This window comes from Clupea harengus, chromosome 19 (genome assembly GCF_900700415.2).
Source record: "Clupea harengus chromosome 19, Ch_v2.0.2, whole genome shotgun sequence".
Taxonomy (NCBI): domain Eukaryota; kingdom Metazoa; phylum Chordata; class Actinopteri; order Clupeiformes; family Clupeidae; genus Clupea; species Clupea harengus.
In genome coordinates this window covers 6,712,491-6,735,378 of record NC_045170.1, presented here as the reverse complement: position 1 = coordinate 6,735,378, position 22,888 = coordinate 6,712,491, and the positions used below count along the sequence as shown (strand labels likewise).

Below are 22,888 nucleotides of genomic sequence, written 5' to 3'. Positions count from 1 at the left end.
GGACGGAGGAGACGGAAAGACTGAATGACTGAAATGAATTCTCCTCTTCGAAGTGGGGCTGTGAACCTGCCAACCTCTTCTGGGAAATTACACACACCTAAAGCCTTGAAAATCAACTAGAAAACTGCACCAGATAAGCCCAGTGGAAACTAGACTGAGCTTGTCTGGTTCTGGGCTCTCTCTCTTTCTCTCTCTCTCTCTCTCCTTTCTTCCATCTCTCTTTCTCTCTCTCTCCTTTCCTCCATCTCTCCTTCTCTTTCTCTCTGTTGTGGAGAGTGGTCATCTATCTGGTCTCTCTCTTTCTCTCTCTCTCTTTTCTTTCCTCCATCTCTCTTTTTCTCTCTCTCTCTCCTTTCCTCCATCTCTCCTTCTCTCTCTCTCTTTCTCTCTCGTGGAGAGTGGTCATCTATCAGGGCTTATTGCAGTCTGTCATCTGGTGGATCATGGACTGCTAAAGAACAACACTTCACCTGGAGTTAATTGTGTGCTGTTAACACAGTGCTGGAGTTCCTAATAGGGCAACACTGACCAGGGGTCAATAGCGGCTGATCGCGGCTACTCGTGCGCCGGGACAGGCTACTGTGGAAAGGTCAAGTACGTGAGAGGGCCTCGGCCAGCTCATCCGGCCAATCAACAGCGAGGAGTGATTTGGTGAGAGCCAATCAATGCCTTGCCCCTAAGGAGCAGCCTTCCATCTCGTAAGGGCACACACACACACACACACACACACACACACCTATTTATTGCGAGGCACCTGCTCAGAGCGTGAAGGAAAACAGATTACCCAGATGCCCCTCTACTTGACTCCATCATCGTTAGGCCCAGAGGGCATCTCCCTGACAGCACGTGTGTGTGTGTGTGTGTGTGTGTGTGTGTGTGTGTGTGTGTGTGTGTGTGTGTGTGTGTGTGTGCATGTGTCCGTGTGTGTGTGTGCGTGTGTGTGTGTGAGTGTGTGCGCGTGTATGCGTGTGTGTGTGTGTGTGTGTGTGTGTGTGTGTGTGTGTGTGTGTGTGTGTGTATGCGTGTGTATGTGTGTGTGTGTATGCGCGTGTGTGTGTGTGTATGTGTGTGTGTGTGTGTGTGTATGCGTGATTATCATGCATGAGCAGAGGGGTGTCAGGCTCCCTTTTTATGATGCCTTTTTTTGCAGTGAGAGACAGGCAGCCTTTAAAGGATGCATACCTGTGATTTCCCCGTCAAAGAAGAGTGTGTGTTTGAACTGTGTGACGTTTGTGTGTGTGTGGGCCATTGCTTCTGCACGCATTTAACCGGAGGGGGTTGCTTCTGTGTGTGTGTGTGTGTGTGTGTGTATGTGTGTGTATGTGCGTGTGAAGGGGGTTGCTTCTCTGAGTCTGAGCACGTATGCACCGATTGAACATACGCACACATACACCCACACACACACACACGCACACACACGCACGCACACACACACACACTGAAGCAGCCGTTAATGTCCCTCTTTATGACAGCAACATTCCCAGCGCTCTGCCCCACGGATCCTGACCCCTGTCATGCGCCCGCAGGTCTGAGGAACGCCGGCGTTCCAGAGGAGAGCGGAAAAGCGGCGCTCTAATTTTAGAGGGCGGGAGATAAAGACTCAGCCACATCAAAGGCAACGCATGCTGACTCTGTTGCCATGGTGAACAGAATTCAGCTTAGGAAGTCGCCTAATTGGATGAAACAAAATGAGAAAAGAGAGAAAAAAAAGAGAAAAGACACAGAATTCACATCGGGATAATTACCTCCATCATCTTCATCTTCATCCTTGTGCCTTTGTCAAAGTTTAGATTGGGGGGGGGGGATCTACTTGAAAGGGTCCGTGTCAGAGCGGGGGGGTGGGGATGTGAGGGTGTTGGTCGCAGATCAATGCAGAAGCAAACAGTTAAATAATTGGCAGCTGAAATCACTGTATGCGTTTACAACGCGGCACCGTGCACAAGGCTCTGAAATGAACCAATCACTGTGTGCGTTTACACCCTGGTATCGTGCACGAGGCTCTGAAATGGACCAATCACTGTGGGCGTTTACACCCTGGTATCGTGCACGAGGCTCTGAAATGGACCAATCACTGTGTGCGTTTACACCCTGGTATCGTGCACGAGGCTCTGAAATGGACCAATCACTGTGGGCGTTTACACCCTGGTATCGTGCACGAGGCTCTGAAATGGACCAATCACTGTGGGCGTTTACACCCTGGTATCGTGCACGAGGCTCTGAAATGGACCAATCACTGTGGGCGTTTACACCCGATGCTAATTATGAAGTCATAAACTTGTAACAGGAACAGCTACAGATGAACGATGGTAATTATGACGCTTCATTAACCATTAGGGGAATTCTACGAATGGAAGACATTCAATTTCTTTTGCAATTTGGTTCACTATAGAATTATCTCTGTGGACTCGTGATGACACCACAAAATCAGTGACACATTGCAATATTCTGGACAGAAAGAAAGGTAGGTAATTATGAAAAAACTGTGATGTCAATTTAGATTTGAAGGGAAAAACTGAGGCTTGAACCACACGTCCTTACATGAGGTGTAATTGGTCTAAGACTAGGCTAAAACTGGCTAATCTGCACCAGAGTAAACTCAATTTAGCTACCCAAGGCCCATAGCTACTCAACGTCCAATCAGACACTGAGTACACTCAACATAGCTACTCAACGTCCCAATCAGACACTGAGTACACTCAACATAGCTACTCAACGCCCAAACAGACACTGAGTACACTCTGCGTAGCTACACAACGCCCGATCAGACACTGAGTACACTCTGCGTAGCTACAAAACGCCCATTCAGACACTGAGTACACTCAACATAGCTATATAACGCCCAATCAGACACTGAGTACACTCAACATAGCTATATAACGCCCAATCAGACACTGAGTACACTCAACATAGCTATATAACGCCCAATCAGACACTGAGTACACTCAACATAGCTATATAACGCCCAAACAGACACTGAGTACACTCAACATACCGACAGAATGCTCAATCAGACACTGAGTACACTAAACATACCTAAAAAACGCCCATTCAGACACTGAGTACACTCAACATACCGCCAGAACGTCCAATCAGACACTAAGTACACTCTGCGTAGCTACACAATGCCCAATCAGACACTGAGTACACTCTGCGTAGCTACACAATGCCCAATCAGACACTGATTACACTCTGAGTAGCTACACAAGGCCCAATCAGACGCTGAACATTTCTCCACATCAGCGGTGCTCCTGCGTGGGGTGGGGGGGGGGTGGGCACATCACCTTGATGAGAAGTAAGGACTATTCTCAGTGACGGTAACAAGAACTAACACAGACCAATCCGTCTCTGTCGCTGTATTAGAAATAAAAGCGGGTGAATAATTAATATCTTCATTAGCAGTGGATGACAACCCTAAGAGTTAATAACGCTTCACCCTCTCTGGGAATGGCCCTGAGACAAAACTCATTCTCCTATAATTCATCAAATCTTTTTCCAATTGGATTTTCTACTTCAACTTGGACATTTTTCCGTCTGACTGAACAGGCAAATCTAGCTATTCACTCTCTCTCGTCTACCCAACAGTGCACAGAATTCTACTTCACAGAATGAACTCCTTTGCTAATACTATTGACACTTATAACTTGAAGCGGACCTATTATTCTTTCCCACTTTTTCCCTTTCCTTTAGTGGGTTATATTGCTCTTTGTGAATGGAAACGGTCTGCGGAGTTACAAGTACACTTAAAGAGAGGTGTTCTGTTGCAGACAGAGGGTGAATACATTAAAAATGACGTGTTGTGAATCATTGAAGCATGTAAATCTATTCTAGTAGACCCCCCCCCCCCCCCAAATAAAATGATGAACATTGAAGAGCAGAAGAGGTCCTCTTTAAACTCTCAGAGAACATCAGGGTGCTCAGGAGCCAGAGCAGTGTTGGCTATATTTATAAAGCTGGCAGATAGAGAACTGGCAGTCTGATTTCAGTGCTTTGTGGCGTCACATCAGTGGCCTTCGGCGACACAAAATATCAGGAAACAGAGTCTTGAGCAGTGCTTTATAGGGTGAATGCAGCTCAGTTATAATCTTAGTGTACACCACACACACACACACACCTAACACACACACAAACACACACACACATACATAATTCATATCTCTTTGGAGATGTGTGTTTATGGAACCTGCAGAACCATCATAAAGACTGTGACCCCCTTGAACCTGTGTAGGTACTTTCACTTTTCATATTCGTTTAATTAAATGAGCATGTCCCCATCTCAACACTATACATATGTCTACCCACTCACACACACACACACTCTCTCTCTCACACACTATACATATGTGTACCCACTCACACACACACACTCTCTCTCTACCTCACACACTATACATATGTCTAGCCACTCACACACAAACTCTCTCTCTCTCTCACACACACACACACACACACACACACACACACACACACACACACTACTAAAAATGACCAAATCTGCCCAACGGTCTCCCAGAGGGCCAAATGGCATCTTATGACAGGACCTCTCTCTGATCTCCTCACTAAAATACCTCCATTGTGTGTATTCACAGCAACCCCCATGTATTGAGTGCCATCAGACATATTAGCATGGGCTGACCACAGTTTCATCAATGATCGTATCCTGCAGTCCTAACACCTGGTTGCTTGGAACAACCTCTCCCTCTGTCACAGAGAGAACCTAAGGATGTTTGTGACAAGTTATGTGCAAATGTATACACGAATGTAGTATATTCATGTTTGGTCTTTAATTGATCCTTGTGATGCGGGCAGCAGAGTGATCATGGTTTCATTGCAATCTGCAAGTACCTGCCATAGTTGTATTATTTGAATGGAGTTTTCACTTTAGTTCTGCATATTAATCAGCTTCCAGGACACCTCTGGGATATTCAGCTGCAAACGGACAACCAGAGGGTCACTTGAGCCACCATTGGGTGCCTTGGACCTTGGGTGCATTAGGACACCATTGGATTGGTCGGTGGAAATGGTTCTTCCTCTGTCCTCACTGGCACTCAGTCCTTCATCCAGGAGGAAAGTTCAGATGAGAATGTACAGCATCAAACAGAGGTGAGTGTGTGTGTGTGTGTGTGTGTATCACACAGAGGTGAGTGTGTGTGTGTGTCAAACAGAGGTGAGTACGCCCTAGTGCAATATCATTTGATTTGATTTGATTGATTCATAATCGTATCACCTCTTAATGATTGTATTATTTTACAGTATAAACCCAGTGCAACAGAACTGAGTACACCTGTGATCACTGACACAAGTTAGAACATCTGTGATCACTGACACAAGTTAGCACATCTGCGATCGTCTGTGATCACTGACACAAGTTAGAACATCTGTGATCGTCTGTGATCACTGACACAAGTTAGAACATCTGTGATCGTCTGTGATCACTGACACAAGTTAGAACATCTGTGATCGTCTGTGATCACTGACACAAGTTAGAACATCTGTGATCGTCTGTGATCACTGACACAAGTTAGAACATCTGTGATCGTCTGTGATCACTGACACAACTGCCACAACTACAACAAATGCCAGAGGAATTGAAAAGTCTAGTGAGAAGTGCGAAAAGGATCAGTGACCAACTAAAAAATCAGTAGAGACACAGTTGCAGCACTAATCAGGAAGTGTGGAGTGACCCATGGTGCCACCAATCAGAGCTGAAGTGGCCTTCCTCCTTAAATGTCGCCACGCAATACTTGCACAATCTAGCTGAGGAAAACGGATGGCCAAGTGCTTCAGTCTTGGCACAGGGGTTATCAGTGGAACTCTGAGTTTTTCTTATCGCTCAGACAGCTCGAAGGACACTGCATTACATCAACCTCTATGAAAAAAAAAAAAGACTCTTGCTTCCTCTTCGGCACAAAACTGCAAGATTAAACTTTGGCTAAAGAACATGAAAAGAAGCCTGATGAAATCGGACAGCACATTATTTGGTCGGATGAGACCAAGATAAGTTAGTTCAGCTCCGATAGGGTCCAGCATGTTTGAGTTCAGCTCTGATAGGGTCCAGCATGTTTGAGTTCAGCTCCGATAGGGTCCAGCATGTTTGAGTTCAGCTCCTGATAGGTGAAAATTCACCCTAGTTACCTCAGGACTCCGGAGCTGCATATAAGTATTTTTATTAGACAGACAACAATTGCAATCGGGCTCACTCCCAGCACAAGGCTGAAAGTGAAGCCATGATAAACACATCGCACAAGGTTTATATAGACAGAAGTTGAGCGTTCAACAGGGATAACCACATGGTGGATTTCTGACGTCCGAGGCAAGGATGGAAGTTTTGCAAGGTCGGAAGAAGCACAGTTCGTCCCTTCTTATCACTTCTGGTCTAAACATGCTCTTGTACATATGCAGACTAAGTGGCACCTAATATTCTAAGTTACACACACGCAGAAACACAGAAAAGCCATGTTCCTGCTTACATAAGTACATGATTCATATAAGGTAATTAATAATACAAGGCACTTGATTATTATATTCTTAAGTCATTAACAGTGTTTGGAAATGATCAGCTCCGAGAGGGTCCAGCATGTTTGAGTTCAGATCCGATAGGGTCCAGCATGTTTGGTGTGAACCTGGCCAGGACGACCACGGTGAATGCATAGTCCTGACAGTGAAGCACAGAGGTGGGAGTGTGATGATATGGGGCAGCATGAGTGCCAAAGGTGTTGGGGAGATGACATTTACAGATGGCACCATGATTGCCTGTGGATATACCAAATATACCAAACTACTGGCTGTCAGAATGACTACCAGTCTCCACAAGCTTGGCAGAAGAGGAATATTCCACCATGATAACGGCCAAGTATGTCGCCTGACTTGAATCCAATAGAACACCTTTGGGGCGTTTAAAAGAGAAAGGCAGAGCAGAACATCTCTTCAGCAAAGAGCCGCTGTGTCTGAAGAATGGCAGAACATCCCCAAAGAGCAGCTGTGTCTGAAGAATGGCAGAACATCCCCAAAGAGCAGCTGCGTCTCTGAAGAATGGCAGAACATCCCCAAAGAGCAGCTGTGTCTGAAGAATGGCAGAACATCTCTCCAAAAAAGGATTGAGTCGGTCATCAAAATTAAAGGTGGAATTACAAAGTATTGAGAAAAGAAAATAAGAGTGAGTGAGTGTGTGACGGTGCACATACGTGACCGCCACGGCAGCAGAGAGCTGCCTTCATTAAGGAACAGGGTGCCTGTGTTTCTCTGATGTGTGTGTTGCATGTTTATGTTCATGAGTTTGTCTGTTTAGCGAATGTTTTGCTTGTGTGAGTCAACCCGAGTTATTTATAAGATTTAGGCTGCTTTATTATGTGTCGGCTATGCCGTCACTAAGACCCCATTCACACGGTTCCGTCCGAATGCGTTGATCCGTTAAGGGCAACGGATCCCCATTCACTTTGAATGGGGCGACGTCATCCTTTGCCGAACTGAACGGAGCCACAATTCAGTTCGGCAAAGCATGACGACACCCCATTCAAAGTGAATGGGGATCTGTCGCCCTTAACACCAGTAAGCCATTGTGTACTACGATTTGAGTAGTCTGTTTTCCCAGCTGTATGGGACTTTAAATATGGCTGATTTGAGCCACAGGTGTTGGTGCCTGCTGATGACACACCTGCAGGTAATGATTGGCATGAGCCAATTGCAGGATAGTACCTAGGCTATTTAAACGTGCTTTTTGTTTGTTTCGGGAGAGTTGCCTGTTAATAAGACGTAAGTCTTAGGAGCGCTCACGTGGACTAGATACTTTGGTCCTTTTACCTGTCTAGTCGACTATTGCTTATTTGTCTGTGGCTATGATGCCCATGTATTTGTCTTTTCTAAAAGTTTAATTTATATTTATTTATTATTGTTATTGTTTTTACTGCCTTTGGCCTTATTTGGGTGAAATAAAAACCAATCATTTTTACCATATTGAACCTCCCGAGTCCTCTTCATGAGTTTCCATCTAGCTCTAACCGCGACAGCTATCTCGACCTTTCACACACACAGAGAGAGAGAGAGAGAGAGAGAGAGAGAGGTCAAACTCCCTTTCTAAGTCCTTCTCAATGCTTCGGTCTCAAGGTTCCTTCCACTGAAGCATGCCTCAGGCCCAAGGTCCCCCTTCAACTCAAACTCCTGTTTGGACCATATGGTTCCTCTGCGAGCAGATTGAGAACCATCTCCAGGAGGCGTCGACAGACCACAGGAGGACACGCACAAAGTGCTAAGAACACGCGTAACCCGGCTGTTGACAGCTGGGGCCGTGCAGCATAAAGGACAGCCTAGGGCCTTGTGAGAAACCTCAAGGGCTGGGTCGGACCAGGTGAGCAGAGATGGCACGCGGTAGCGCAGCCAATGAGAGAGCAGAGTGGGGCCAGACACCAGATATTAGAAAAATGATTATCTCCTCGCTGCGACGGAAGAGCCTGGAGCCGAGGGGAGGGAAATTAGTGGCGCAGAATGTTTGAGCCTGTGGTGACTGGAGGAGGCGAAAGGAAATTAGCCTCTGTAATAAAAAGGCCATTATGGAGAGGAGAGGATATTACAAGCAGCCCTTCTCCTCGCTGCCTCCACTGGCTGGGTTCCCGCTCCACTACCGCCCCCTGCTGGACATCATTCAGACTTAACATAGTCCTTTCAGACTGGCCCGACGAAAACTTAGAATGCAACAGAACAAGAGGCCGAAGATATTTTTTAGCAAGAACTTCTTATTGACCTGAACATTGAGGTGTTTGTGTGTATTATGAGTGTATTGTTAGCATTTTTATCAGTTCCAATACAAACAAGGAAACAAATAAGCACACAAACAAATCATTGATCCAGTATCACACAACCATTCAAATCCATCACGTACACAGTTCCTGTCATACAATGTGATAACAGCGACAATGCCCTTCTCCTGCATGCCCTGGTCCTCCAGACTTCAGCCTGACTGGCCCACAATGCCCCTCAGGCCTCTCAGACGCTGGCCAGGCACAGGGTAGCGTTGGTGCCCCCAAATCCAAACGAGTTGGTCAGGGCGACGCGGCGGCCCGCAGTCTTCCAGGGCTGTGCTGTGCAGGGCACGTAGTTCAGGTCGAACTCCGGTTCTGTGCGGTCCAGATTGAGGGTGGGCGGCAGGGTGGCGTGGTGGCAGGCCAGGGCGGTGACGGCGGCCTCCAGGGCCCCTGCGGCCCCTAGCAGGTGTCCTGTGGCACCCTTAGTGGACGACACAGCCAGGGAGCCAGCGTGCTGCTGGAAGAGCCTCTTAATGGCGGCGTTCTCAGCAGCGTCCCCTAGTGGTGTGGAGGTGGCGTGGGCGTTAATGTAGGTGACCTCAGAAAGGTCCACTTCGGCGTCCCGAACTGCTGCAGACATGCACCTAGAGAGAACAGAGCCACGTTAACAACTTCACTCATGCAATCATGACAAACGACGCATTTCATTTTACGCATTTTGCAATAAAATAAATGCTTTGTAATCGCTGTTTTCCAAGCTGTTACTTTTCACCTCCTGTGTAATCCTTGTGTGTACATTAACAATATCTGTGTCCTTACCAACACATCATTTAACCTAAAGTAGTGTGTCAGATGAGAGTAATGGTAGTCAAGGAGACCACTGTGATTGTGAGTACCAGAGGATGCCCTCAGCCCTCGGTTCCGTTACCTCAGCGCCCCGTCTCCATCAGCCGTGGGGGCAGTGATGTGGCTGGCGTCCCCCGAGAGGCCGTACCCCAGCACCTCGGCGTAGATCCGCGCCCCCCTCTCTACAGCTCGCTCGTACTCTTCCAGCACCAGCACCGCCGCCCCCTCGCCCATCACGAAGCCGTCTCTCTCTGGGTGGAAGGGCCTGGAGGCCAGCCTGGGGTTCTCATTCCAGCTGGTGCTCAGCGCACGCGCCCGGGCGAACCCCGCTAGCGCCAGGGGGCCCACGCACGCCTCTGTGCCCCCGGCGACCATCGCCGTAGCGTCTCCGCGGGCAATGAAGCGGGCGGCGTCTCCGATGGCGTGCGCGCCCGTCGTGCAGGCGGTGGAGACGGCGTGGTTGGGCCCCTTCAGCTTGTGCTTGATGCTGATGTGTCCGGCGGCCATGTTGACCAGGATGCGGGGCACGAAGAAGGGGCTAACCTTGTTGTAGCCGCGCGACTGGAAGGCAGCGGAGGTGCGGGCAATCTCTTCCAGAGACACCATGCCCATGCCCACGGCGACCCCCGTGCTCAGCTGATCATCGACGCTGGTGGGATACCACCCGCAGTCCTCCAAAGCCAGCTGTGCCGCCGCTAGTGCCATGACCGTGGCCGGGGACATGCTGTTGATCTCGCCGCGGCGGGCGAACCGCTCCTGCTCGAATCCCCCCTCGCCGTCTCCTCGTGGCACAAGAGCGGCCACTTTGCAGGGCACCGTCTTGTACTCCTCCGTCTCCAGGGCGACAATGCCACTCTCCCCGCCGATAAGGCGCTGCCAGGGCAGAGCGGTGCCCGTGCCCAGGGGCGACACCAGGCCAATGCCAGTGATCACCACCCTCCTGTGGGGACGCATGCGGCCGGGGGACCCATAGTGTCTCTGGCGTGGCCCTGCACACAAACAGCTCCTCGTGTTCAAGAAGGCTCGGCCATGCTGAGGACCCGTTAGCATTAACTTCTGCCAACACTGCGCAGACATCTTCTCAACTCGTCTGTGTTCAGATCACTTCATACTCATAGCTGATCATCTGCAGACACACGGTGCAAATCAAAGGAATCATTGTTTAGGCATGCTTAATTCATTGAATTGAACCAACCAAACAAACCACTGAACTTGAACCAAACAGTGACGGCCCGATTTGACAACAACAATGGTACGTTTTGAAGGTGCCCTATCATAAGAGTTAAAAGTTTAGATAAAAGTACCCTCGCTCTCGAGTTAGCTTGCTTAACATGCAGCTTAGCCATAACATTCAAAACACACACGATATAACATTCAAAACACACAGACTCGGAGAACAAAATAGGTATCTCAACATACCTTACAATGTAATCAGCAACATTTATACTCAAACATAACAAAACTTAAAGTGTTGCTTAATACTGTCAAATCTGTAAATGACAACATGAAGCCGTTGACAGCAAAAGCATGAACTTCACTCCACTTTGCAAGACCCATGTGACAGCACGGGCAGCGTAGACGTGTATACATCTGCCATCTGTAAAATACAAATATATTTCAAAGGTTAAATATATATCTTGTTAAAATATGTTCACGTATTATTATAAAATGCTTCAATTGGTTATATTTCATGTATATTGTTAAGAAAGTTACTATACTTAAAAATATATGGTACTGAATGTTTCAGGCACAACACGGACAACTATATGTGCTTCGGCTCAAAGCATCTATGGACCAAACACCAATCTCACTCCAGCCAGAGAGCTACTCAAGTGACTTCCAAGGATAATGGCTGGGGCAGGAATCGGTGCACTTTGCGAAAATCCAAATGAAGTCTTTCTAGATGTTTCGAAGATATTGCTTACTTACGCAGACAACATCCTTAGGTAACTTAGCTTGTATTACATACATTTCTGCTGAATAGAGGATCGCTGAAGAAAGTAAAGTTACTATCAAGCCAGCTAGCTGCCTTTACTTCCTTTAGTGGGCTAGCCATTTAATGCAGTGTCATCTATCTGTAAACTCATCAAACTTCGCCAGCTGATTGCTAATAATAGTAGCGGTAATCGATTTGTAGAAATGTCAGAAATGCCGCTACAAAACCTTGAATGTCATTTTGAATTATGAATAGTTCATGATACACATCACTTTTCCACTTCTGAAAGATTACAGCTAACACTTTTGGACTTTCTGTAGGAACCCAAATGAAGATAAATACAAATCAATCCGAATCGGCAATCCAACGTTCTCCGCCAAACTTCTTCCTGTTCGAGGAGCCGTGGAGTGTCTGTTTGAAATGGGTTTCGAAGAGGTGCAAGCTGCATGAACTCATTCTCAAATCTGCTGTGTAGTCTGGCCTCTGTGGTGTATTTGCACAAGTAGTTCACAAGTTCAAAACACGTGTTGTAATTGGGTGTTTCAGCACGCATATCACAGTACATGCAAGAAAGACCTGTTTACTGCAGGTGTGGAGGACAAGTCACAGCACTGTTCCAAAGGATTCCATTTTGGGAGTCCTGTTTACCCATGTGATGCTTATTTACTCAAGACACTATTCTTGAAGCCGGGAGCCTCCCTCCCTCTCTCTTTCTGCCACTGCATGTGTCTGTCTCCCATTATGTCTCTGTCGCTGTGTGTGTCCCCTCTCTCTCTCTCTGCCACTGCATGTGTCTGTCTCTCATTATGTCTCTATCGCTGTGTGTGTCCCCTCTCGCCTTCTCTCTCCTTGGCTGACAGGAAGTTCTGTCCTCTCTGTCCTCCCTCACTCTTCCTAGGCTGAGACACACCTGATCTTCCCTAAGACGGCCTCCGTGGAGCAGCTGCGGCGGGTACGGGAGTCCATCGCCGCTGAGAGGAGCCAGAGGCTGGGGGCAGCACCTCCTCCACCAGCAGGAGCAAGAGCAGGAGCAGCCGTGGGGCAGCCCTCCGTCAGCTCTGGGGCTTCCCAGCCTCCACCTCCACCTCCAGTCGCCTCCGCCTCCGTAGTGCAGAGCTCCTCCCAGCAGCCGTCGCCCGTATGTCTCTCTCTGTGTGCGCGTGCGTGTGTGAGAATGTGTGTGCGCGTGCGTCTGTGTGTGAGTGTGTGTTTGAGCCTGTTTCTATGACTCACCAGGAAAGGCTTTAGTAGTTTCACTTCTGACTTGTAAAGTGTTTTACTTCCTGTTGGGGAGAGCGTGCTTCTGTGGCGGTACTCGATCTAAACTCTTGAGGTCTGTTTTATTCTGGCTCGTCTGACTGGTGACGGTCTCGCTGGACTCACGCTCTGGTCTGTGTTCCTTGTGTTGCCCCTGTAGGCAGGCAGCATGGCGTTCTTCCGGACGATGCAGTCAAACTTCCAGCACGTGTTGGTGTACGAGAGCGCCGCCCTGCAGCAGAAGGCCCGGAACTGTATCCCCCACCCCCAGCTCCGCTCACAGGCCCAGCAGAGGCTGCAGCAGGCCCAGCAAGCAGACGCAGGTCAGTGGGGCTGTCTGTCATTGGGGCTGTCTGTCAGTGGGGCTGTCTGTCATTGGGGCTGTCTGTCATTGGGGCTGTCTGTCAGTGGGGCTGTCTGTCAGTGGGGCTGTCTGTCAGTGGGGCTGTCTGTCAGTGGGGCTGTCTGTCATTGGGGCTGTGTCATTGGGGCTGTCTGTCATTGGGGCTGTCTGTCATTGGGGCTGTCTGTCAGTGGGTCTGTCTGTGAGTCTGTCAGTGAGACTCTTTGTCTGTCTGTCTGTCTGTCAGTCGTACTGTCTGTCAGTGAGACTCTCTCTGTCTGTCTGTCTGTCTATCTGTCTGTCTGTCAGTCAGTCGTACTGTCTGTCAGTCGTACTGTCTGTCAGTGGGTCTGAGATATGGCAGCATTACATGGAAATGGAGCGCCCATGGTCGTAACCAGCTATGAGGTCACCAAGGTCCGGCCATTATTTCAGATTCAAAAAATACAATTTGTAGCTAAATACGACTGAATGAAAAATCCACCTCCACTCATCCGAGTGTGTGCATGTAGGATATAACTTATTTAGTGTGTGTTGTGTGTGTGTGTCGAGGGAGGGTGTGAGTGTGCAGCCCCTCCCTCCTCACTTAAACAGACAGCAGTTCCCATTCTGGAGGCGTGTAGGCTGTAGGTGAACTACTTGTAAACTGGAAACATACTGCATTTGGTTCTCACGTTCATGGAAATCCTGGAAAGGTCATGGAATGTTTTTAATTTAATTTTAACGGAGTCACAAAATCCGATTTCTTCCTACTCCTATTAAACAGTGTGGGAACAGAGAGTGAGGGGAGAGAACAGATTTGAGCCAGTCTCGTTTTGTTCTCTGAGAAGCTTTAGTCTGAGCTGCGAGTGTGAATGAAGAGGAAATCTAAGTATGGTTGTCAGACACGTCATTGTGATCGAATTGTTCTATTTCTACAAGGCGGGCATAATATATCAACTGATACACAGTGACTGACAGTAAATGCTGGCAATCTTAGACAGGGTAGCCTAAGTAATTCACTCTGGGCAAGTTCTGTTTGCCCAAATGATGTTTTGCTGATGTTGAAAGTGATTTGAATATTTTGACTTGGGTTGTTACGCATGAAACCTGAACAAGATGTATCCTTCAGTTTCCAGTTATTGTCCTCTCTGGCTTTGGAATATCCCATGTTATACATAGGGGTGTGGGGGTGCAGTGGAATATCCCATGTGATACATAGGGGTGTGGGGGTGCAGTGGCTAGCGTTTGTGAATCACTATCCCATGGTAGCAGTTGTCTTGGAAAGTGCATGTCCCGCGTTGGCACATGTCTGTCACATGTATATCCTGTGGTCTTGTTGTCCCGTGGACAAGATATGTCATTGTCTTTTGATGAGACAATAAAATGTATATGAAACCAGACCCTGTGGTGTCAGTTGACAGAGAGAGAGAGAGAGAGAGAGAGAGAGAGAGAGAGAATTAACCCATAGCACAGGTTTGGAAGAATAATAGACCCCTATATCCAAAATCTATGCCTCTACAGAACCTTTGTTTATTTAGACTTCATGCCTCCCGCCGGGTGTTCATCATATATCTATATATTTGTGCATAAAGTACTGACTCCTGATGTGTCTGTCCTTGTCTAGAGTGCTCTCTGTCTGAGGAGGACATGCTGGTCCTGGAGCTGCTGCAGTGGTTTAAGGGGCACTTCTTCTCCTGGGTGGACAGCCTGCCCTGCAGCCGCTGCGGAGGGAAGACCCAGTCTGCGGGCTCCCTGCCCCCCTCAGAGGATGACCTCCGCTGGGACGCCGGCCGCGTCGAGAACCACTTCTGCAACGCCTGCCAACTCTCCACCAGATTCCCCAGGTATGGGACATTAGCGTGTGTTACCACTGACAACAGCAGGGTTGTAGGGTCAGTTCCCTAGTGGAGTACATACCTAAATACAAAAGAACTAACATGTAAGTATGATATCTGTACAGTAATGATACAGTCTGAATAGAAAACATCTTCTACTATTGCAATGTGGAACATCTTCTCACATACTTGTCGTTTAGTAAGGCTCTTAGTTTGATCAAACTCCTGCTGTGTGATAAGGGTCGTCTCTGTGAGTCTGATGCAGTCCTCAACAGCTTCTCAAATACTTAAATATACTTACATACTCAAACTACTGCTGTGTGATAAGGGTCGTCTCTGTGAGTCTGATGCAGTCCTCAACAGCTTCTCAAATACTTAAATATACTTACATACTCAAACTACTGCTGTGTGATAAGGGCCATCTCTGTGAGTCTGACGCAGTCCTTAACAGCTTCACACATACTTAAATATACTTACATACTTACATACCCAAACTACTGCTGTGTGATAAGGGCCATCTCTGTCAGTCTGACGCAGTCCTCAACAGCTTCACACATACTTAAATATACTTACATACTTACATACTCAAACTACTGCTGTGTGATAAGGGCCGTCTCTGTTAGAATCCTTCCCGTCTGACCCTATGCTCTGCAGGTACAACAACCCTGAGAAGCTGCTGGAGACCAGGAGAGGGCGCTGTGGAGAGTGGGCCAATTGCTTCACGCTGTGCTGCAGGGCCATGGGGCTGGAGGCGCGCTACATCTGGGACAGCACAGGTCAGTCTGCCCCATCAGCTGCGGCAGCCAGCTAGGACCACTGGGTCATGCTGGGAATGCTGGGTAATGTAGTGCCTAATGGGGAGTGCTGGGCATGTTGAGTAATGTATGCATACTGGATATGTGTGCATACTTGGGATGCTAGGGTGTACAGGGGGACATTGGGGCACACACACACACACACACACACACACACAAATGTAATAGTTAATGTGCTCACCGTGGGCGGTGCTGGGCATGCTGGGTAACTAATGAATCCTGGGGACACTGGGGAATGCTGGGTCAGGCTGGAGCTGGCTCTGGTCCTAGACGGTGTAGGCAGCAGAGGCATGCATGTCATTAGTACTCCCACTGGCAGTCAGCTGTGTGTGTGTGTGTGTGTGTGTGTGTGTGTGTGTGTGTGTGTGTGTGTGTGTGTGTGTCCCACTGGCAGTCAGCTGTGTGTGTGTGTGTGTGTGTGTGTGTGTCCCACTGGCAGTCTGTAGCTCAGAGGACAGCTGTTTTCTGTGGTCCTGATCTGGTCTTAATCTGATCATCAAGGACTGATCTGTCCGCTGGTAAACTACTGTGTAGGAAGTGGGAAGCACTGGAATGTGACAGGCCTTGTGTCTTCAGGACCGCCCCACTGGCCGCTTTTATGCTGCGCTGGGCCAAAGTTTCATATGTCATGTAATGTCTTAGCGCACAGGCACAGGCACAGGCACAGGCACAGGCACAGGCACAGGCACAGGCACAGGCACAGACACAGACACAGACACAGGCACAGGCACAGACACAGACACAGACACAGACACAGACACAGACACAGACACAGACACAGACACAGACACAGACACAGACACAGACACAGACACAGACACAGACACAGACACAGACACAGACACAGACACAGACACAGACACTCCATGAGGATCATGACATCATCGTCACTTTCCTCGTCACTGCTGCCTTCTAACATTTACTGTAATAAAACAGCAGTGTAAAATCAGCTTCTCTTTCTGTCGGCCATGTTCATGATCACGCTGACCAAGGTGTGTGTGTGTGTGCGTGTGCGTGTGTGCGTGTGCGTGTGCGACCAAGGCCTTTTCTGTTCGGGTTGAGTTGAGCACTTTTGGTTCACTGTGCGGGTGGGCGTGGCCTAAAGTCACAGCACTTCAGAGGTCAAGTGGAAAAAGCCTGTTATCACATTGATATTCTTGGATTTTGGAACCCACACACACACACACACACACACACACACATATTACCAGTGTTGAAAGGGTGTTGAATTATTTATAAATGAAACTACATTCAGACTACATTCTCAGAAAAGAGTGATGATACTTATTTCTTTCCTTCTCTTTTTATCCCTATTTCTCTCTCTCTCTCTCCCCCTCTCTCTCTGTTTCTCTCTCTCTCCCCTCCTCTCTCTCTCCCCCCCCCCCTCTCTCTCTCTCTCCCCCCCCCCCCCCTCTCTCTGTCTTTAGATCACGTATGGACGGAGGTGTTCTCTGTGTCCGAGGGCCGCTGGCTGCACTGTGACTCCTGTGAGAACGCCTGTGATAAGCCCCTGCTGTACGAGGTGGGCTGGGGGAAGAAGCTCTCCTACATCCTGGCGTTCTCCAAGGACCAGGTAAAGTCATGGGTCATGTGATCTTTTGCTGAGTGTTGATTGGTGCAGGTGGATCATGTGAGCCCTAACTCTGCGCCCTGATTGGTGCAGGTGGTGGATGTGACCTGGCGGTACTCCTGTAAGCATGCAGAGGTTGGGGCCAGACGGACGCAGGTCCAGGAGACCTGGCTTCTGCACACTGTGACCGCCCTCAACACTGTGGTAGGGGCCTGTCTGTCTCTTTTAGTGCGTGGTGCCTGGAGGTGGTGTGTGTGTGTGTGTGTGTGTGTGTGTGAGGTGTGTGTGTGTGTGTGTGTGTGAAGTGTTGATATGTGTGTGTGTGAGGTGTTAATATGTATGTGTGTGTGTGTGTGAGGTGTTGATATGTATGTGTGTGTGTGTGAGGTGTTAATATGTGTGTGTGTGTGTGTGTTGCGCAGCGGCAGCAGCCCCTGAGTGTGGAGCGGAAGCGTGAGCTGCTGGAGAGGCTGCTGGTGGAGCTGGTGGAGTTCATCTCCCCAAAGAGCCCTGGGATCGGGGACCTGGGGGGGCGCGTCTCGGGGTCCCTCGCCTGGAGGGCGGCGCGCGGAGAGACGGGGGCAGGAGGCCCAGCACAGGTGAGCGGAAACACTGGGCACTCTCATTAGACTGCCCACCTGTCTCCTGGTTCTAGGACACACTTTGCGTGTGTGTGTGTGTGTGTGTGTGTGTGTGTGTGTGTGTGTGTGTGTGTGTGTGTGTGTGTGTGTGTTATGTGGTGTGTGTTGATATGTGGTGTGTGTTGATATGTGGTGTGTGTTGATATGTGGTGTGTGTGTAGTATTGTTATGTGGTGTGTGTGTAGTATTGTTATGTGGTGTGTGTGTGTGGTGTTGATATGTGGTGTGTGTGTGTGTGTGGTATTGAGATGTGGTGTGTGTGTGTGTGTGTGTGTGTGTGTGTGTGTGTGTGGTATTGAGATGTGGTGATGTGGCCCAGTCTGGGCAGGGTCAGCTGTGCAGACACCTGGTGACAGACGTCAGGTATTACACAGCGCTGTCTGGGAACGACCTCACCTCTTCATCTCAATCGGTGCTGCTGTGTGCAGTAGGCCGAAGGGTTTGTGTTCGTTCCCACGGAGACGGAGAAGTGTGGGAAAGTGTTCCGCCTGTGCTACAACGCCAGTACGGACAGCTACACCCGAGCGAGCAGCAGCGATGTCATCGGCGGGTGGGAGAAGGCGGCGTGGAGGAAGGAGTCCGTCTTCAGGAAAGAAGAGGCAGACTGGCAGATGGTGAGCTCTCTCTCTCACTCACACACACACACACACACACACACACACACACACTCAAACACACTCAAACACAAACCGTCTTCGTATGAAAGAGCGTAAAGGGAGTAGGCTCTTCAGTAGCTCACACTTCACTGACTCTATTTGTTGTGAAAGAATTAAAATCGTCGACCAGCAAGAGGCCTTTTTACGACCAAAGCCTTTTTTTGATAAGATGCCTAAATTCACCATTTCTCCTCATTAATCCTCGGTAGTTTTAGTTCCAGTTCTTATCTGATGCGGAGAACATCAATAACTGTGCTCCCAGTCTTTGATTGATTGATTGAGTGATTGATTGGTGATTGATACTTGCCTCATGGCTACCTGTGTGTAACCTCTCTGTGACCTCTCGGTGTCCAGGTGTACCTGGCGCGGACCGAGGGCTCCGGCTCAGGGAGGGTCAGCTGGAAGCTGGACTGCGCTGCTGCTGGGATGCGGATCAAGACGGCCACAGTGAGAGCGCACACACAGACGTTCGAGTCGGGGAGCGCCAGCTGCAGCGTGTGCTCGGGCCAGACCAGCATCGCCTTCCCTGGAGGTACGCGACGGAGCAGGGTGGAGGGACGAGCTGTGTAGAGCGCCCCCCTCTGGTAGCTTATGTGGTTACATGTGGAGTAATACCTGTATAGTGTGTGTGTAGAGCTCTGGTGGAGTAATACCTGTATAGTGTGTGTAGAGCGCCCCCCTCTGGTAGCTTATGTGGTTACATGTGGAGTAATACCTGTATAGTGTGTGTAGCGCTCTGGTGGAGTAATACCTGTATAGTGTGTGTAGAGCGCCCCCTCTGGTGGGGTAATACTTGTATAGTCTGCCAAAGGGGGAATGGTTTTTGCAGGTCTTGACAGAGCTAGTCTACTGGAGCCAGATGCAGACAGGAGGCCACTGTGAGGGAATATGGTGTGCGTGGGAGTAGGGGATGACTGTATGATTGGTGTATTTAGTTTGAAACATTCTAATCTAATACTTGGAAAAGAATCGGATCAAGCTAGTGGTGCTTATTTGAACAGAAAACAGAACAGTGGTACTTTTGTGAATTAGTGGGCGTTTATTTATTTTATTAATTTTATTAATTTATTTTTAATCGAGGGATGGCCAGTTCCTGTTGGTTTTTGGTTCGGTACTAAAAGTGAAATGGGTCGTCTCTACGTGTACTCGCATGTTAAAGTGCTGTACTTGTGCGGTGATGGTATGACTGCACAGGCCACATCAATGACACATCTGGTGGCATTGCTGTTGCAACATCTGGATCGTATCAAAGAGTGACGGTATTGCACTGACTGAAGCTTTGTCTGAAAGATGCAGCTCTGGAAAAAATTAAGACCACTGCAAAATGATCAGTTTCTCTGGGTTTACTGTTTAAAGGGATGTGTATGAGTAAAATGAACATTTTTGTTTTATTTTATAAACTACAGACATTTCTCCCAAATTCCAGCCAGTCATTAAATAAGATTTTGTTCAGATGATCACCTAATCAATACCCCATTAAGTAGATTGAAGTGGGCTTGTGTTGGAAGTCAACAGAAACTAAATTCTAGATGTCTAGAAATGAAAGGGCTGCCATAAATGTAGACATGCTGATTTAAGGAGAATTTAAAGTAAGTGTGTGTGTGTGTGTGTGTGTGTCCACAGATGGCGAAGCGCATGCGTTTCCCAGCCTCGCCGGCTCCACAGAAATGGTCGTCGTGGTGGAGCTGGATGGAGGGTCGTCATGGCAACACGCTCAGCTGTTCAGGCAGGGTCTGAAGGAGACAGAGAAATCCTCCTTAGAAATCACTGTGGAGATGGAAGACGCCTGAAACAGATGGACAGAGGACACCAAACATGCACAGCACTGGGATGCCAAGACGCATGCAGTCCTATGGGGTACTGCGGGCCTATAGGGTACTGCGGGCCTATAGGGTACTGCTTTCCATAACATAATTCAGCAGCAGTAAGGTTGTTAAGAGTACCAGTCACATGATTCCAAAAGAATATGTATGGTATTGCTGTAAACTCCTGAATGTGAATCTGATGAACTGTTGAAAAGTATTCCTGAGAGCGGTGATGGGAAATGAGACATTTTATCCCTGCATCGATTTGTTCTGCTACTTACTGGTGGATTTCCAGGGAAAGGAATTTGATAACTGTAATATTGAATGCAATACAGGTAAGAAGTGTAAGTAAGTATGTATCTTATGTGTCTAAATGTTTTTGTCAGTGTGAAATATTTTCCTGTATATTGGATTATTGTGGCAAATGTTAAATAGTTTTCACATACACGTATTTTAACATTTAATGCTACATCGAAATGGATTCTGGTGTGATTGCGTCTATGAGATAAAATATGTTTTTCAGTAAACAAATCATTGTAAATAATTCTGAGGCATGATAATTAAAACACTTGAAACACTAAAATTATATTAATTACGATGTAAACATGCTTTTCTACCGCTATGATGTTGTCGAAATATTAAAATGGCATTACTTTCCGAATGATCAGTCCTGGACTTTATTGTGTGAAGTAGCACATCTATCGCAACTGAGAGAAAGGTTGTCTGGATTCATGTCTACGGATTCATCCCGGGTTTCAGCAGTGTGGACTGATGGTTGCCTCTGATTGGAGGAGACACCGGCACCTCGAAACACTGTATCGGCATTGGTCAGTCGGGAGGCTTTGCTTCGTCGCCGTGCGGATGGAGAAGCCGGACGGACTCATCGGCACTGTTATTGTTTCTGAATGAAAATTTAAGGAATGTGGAAATCTCCGCGCGGTGTACAGGAACTCAATTTAAATGTCACAATTGTTTGTTTTTTTATACGCAATTCATATGGTATGAATTTTATTTAAGTAAGAATTTTGTACAGTATTTATATCTTAGCAAGTTGCAGCTCAGCTTTCATAGAGGTTCAGGCCTTGTGCCACCGCTCGTCGATTTTAACAATAGCCGAGATACACTCCCCTCTGCACGGGCAGACTGTCTTCATGTATTTATCTCCCTGTCAGAAATTAATGTTCTGTTCATAAAAATACCACGCTGAATATGGTGTACACGGGGCCACAGGTTTGATGTCCTGTGTGAATTTATGGACAATTTTGACAAACACCTTGGAGTATTTTTAAACACATCATATTGAGAAACACAAAAGGAAAATGTCCAACGGAGCTGCAGGAAGCGGGGGTTTGACTTGGGTGGTAAGTAGATAATTTTGATTTTTAATAGCTTTTTTGGTAGGGAATTAAGGAACACCCTCTGATATATCAATAGCAATGTTTTCAGTCACACCTATGTATTTTACGTGTACAACTTTGCAGAATGTCTGTGTGTGTCTTGGTTGGTTACTTAGCTTGCGTGCTAGCTGGGTGCCCATTACCTTTCACGTTAGCATGTGGGACCAAGCTGGCTAGCTAGCTACACTAGCTAACAATGTTAGCCGGCTAGCCTGCGAACTCTAATTAATGACCACACAACAGAGAAGGGAATAACATTGATGAGTTACAGCGATACATGTGTATCCTCAGTGAAATACAAACATGTAGGGAATGTAAAATAATCCGGTGGAGTGGGGGGGTCGACATTTTGTGGTCCTTATTTGTGCGCGAGCCATTTGTGCGCTGGCAAGGTTCTCCCAAAAACTTCTCTTTGTGTGAAAGAAACACCGCTAGCTAGCCAGCTAACGTTACCTCAGTTTTGATGGATAACATAACGCCTGGATATTTGGGGCAACTGTTTGATGTCGTTCGGTCCAAATTGGACTTGAGTGTAGAAACGCATACTATTTACATGGTTTCTAAGGCGCCTGACCATGTGTATTTCGTTAAAGTTCCTCAGGTTGAGAAACGAATGATGTTGGCCACCTTAGATGGTTTTCCACATAGTGTATCTTCTGCCATGACAATAGTGCCAGCTGGTCGAAAGACTGATGATGGCTGCGAAACGTCATGTAGGACTCGACCTGATTGGGGTCTCTGTGCTTTGTAGTGTCAAGAGGATTAAGTTGGCAGAGACAATGGAGTGGTCGTCTTTACCACCTAGTAGTTCAAGAGGTCTTTACCGCAATCCCTTAAACCTCCGTAAGGTTTAGGATAGCCTGACGAGCACTAGCGAACTTGTCATGAGGATTGGTGTCTGTGGCAGCTTTGAACGACATACTGGCATTGTGATGGCTGCACCTGCATTTTGTGTCTACTGCTCAGTTCTGGCCAAAATGATGATTGAGACTATATGTGTGGACTAATTGGGCTCATTGACTTCAAATGTGCAGCCAGGTATACCTGTTAGTTGGGTCTGACTGTTGAAA

At 47.8% G+C, this 22,888-nt stretch overlaps 3 protein-coding genes across 3 annotated transcripts in view; 2 read left to right on the top strand and 1 right to left on the bottom strand.

The window, feature by feature from the left end:
* Positions 1-8,706: 8,706 nt before the first annotated feature.
* Positions 8,707-11,150, bottom strand: oxsm (3-oxoacyl-ACP synthase, mitochondrial). The gene is made up of 3 exons (XM_012837432.3): positions 11,001-11,150; positions 9,664-10,707; positions 8,707-9,379 (listed from the first exon to the last, which is right to left on the bottom strand). The coding sequence occupies exons 2-3, from the start codon at positions 10,656-10,658 to the stop codon at positions 8,977-8,979; spliced, it is 1,398 nt and encodes a 465-aa protein (XP_012692886.2). The 5' UTR covers positions 10,659-10,707; positions 11,001-11,150; the 3' UTR covers positions 8,707-8,976.
* A 787-nt stretch (positions 11,151-11,937) lies between these two features.
* ngly1 (N-glycanase 1) lies at positions 11,938-20,406 on the top strand. The gene is made up of 11 exons (XM_031586653.1): positions 11,938-11,952; positions 12,416-12,655; positions 12,935-13,097; positions 14,724-14,943; positions 15,589-15,710; positions 17,177-17,322; positions 17,413-17,523; positions 17,742-17,918; positions 18,392-18,574; positions 18,971-19,148; positions 20,240-20,406. Exons 1-11 carry the CDS (start codon positions 11,938-11,940, stop codon positions 20,404-20,406), a joined length of 1,722 nt encoding a protein of 573 aa, XP_031442513.1.
* The window catches only part of top2b (DNA topoisomerase II beta), a 38,635-nt gene continuing 34,135 nt past the window's right edge, over positions 18,389-22,888 (top strand). Inside the window, 3 exon segments of the mRNA XM_031585705.1 lie at positions 18,389-18,574; positions 18,971-19,148; positions 20,240-21,782. Of these exon segments, the coding sequence (XP_031441565.1) occupies positions 21,741-21,782 (42 nt within the window). The 5' untranslated portion in view covers positions 18,389-18,574; positions 18,971-19,148; positions 20,240-21,740.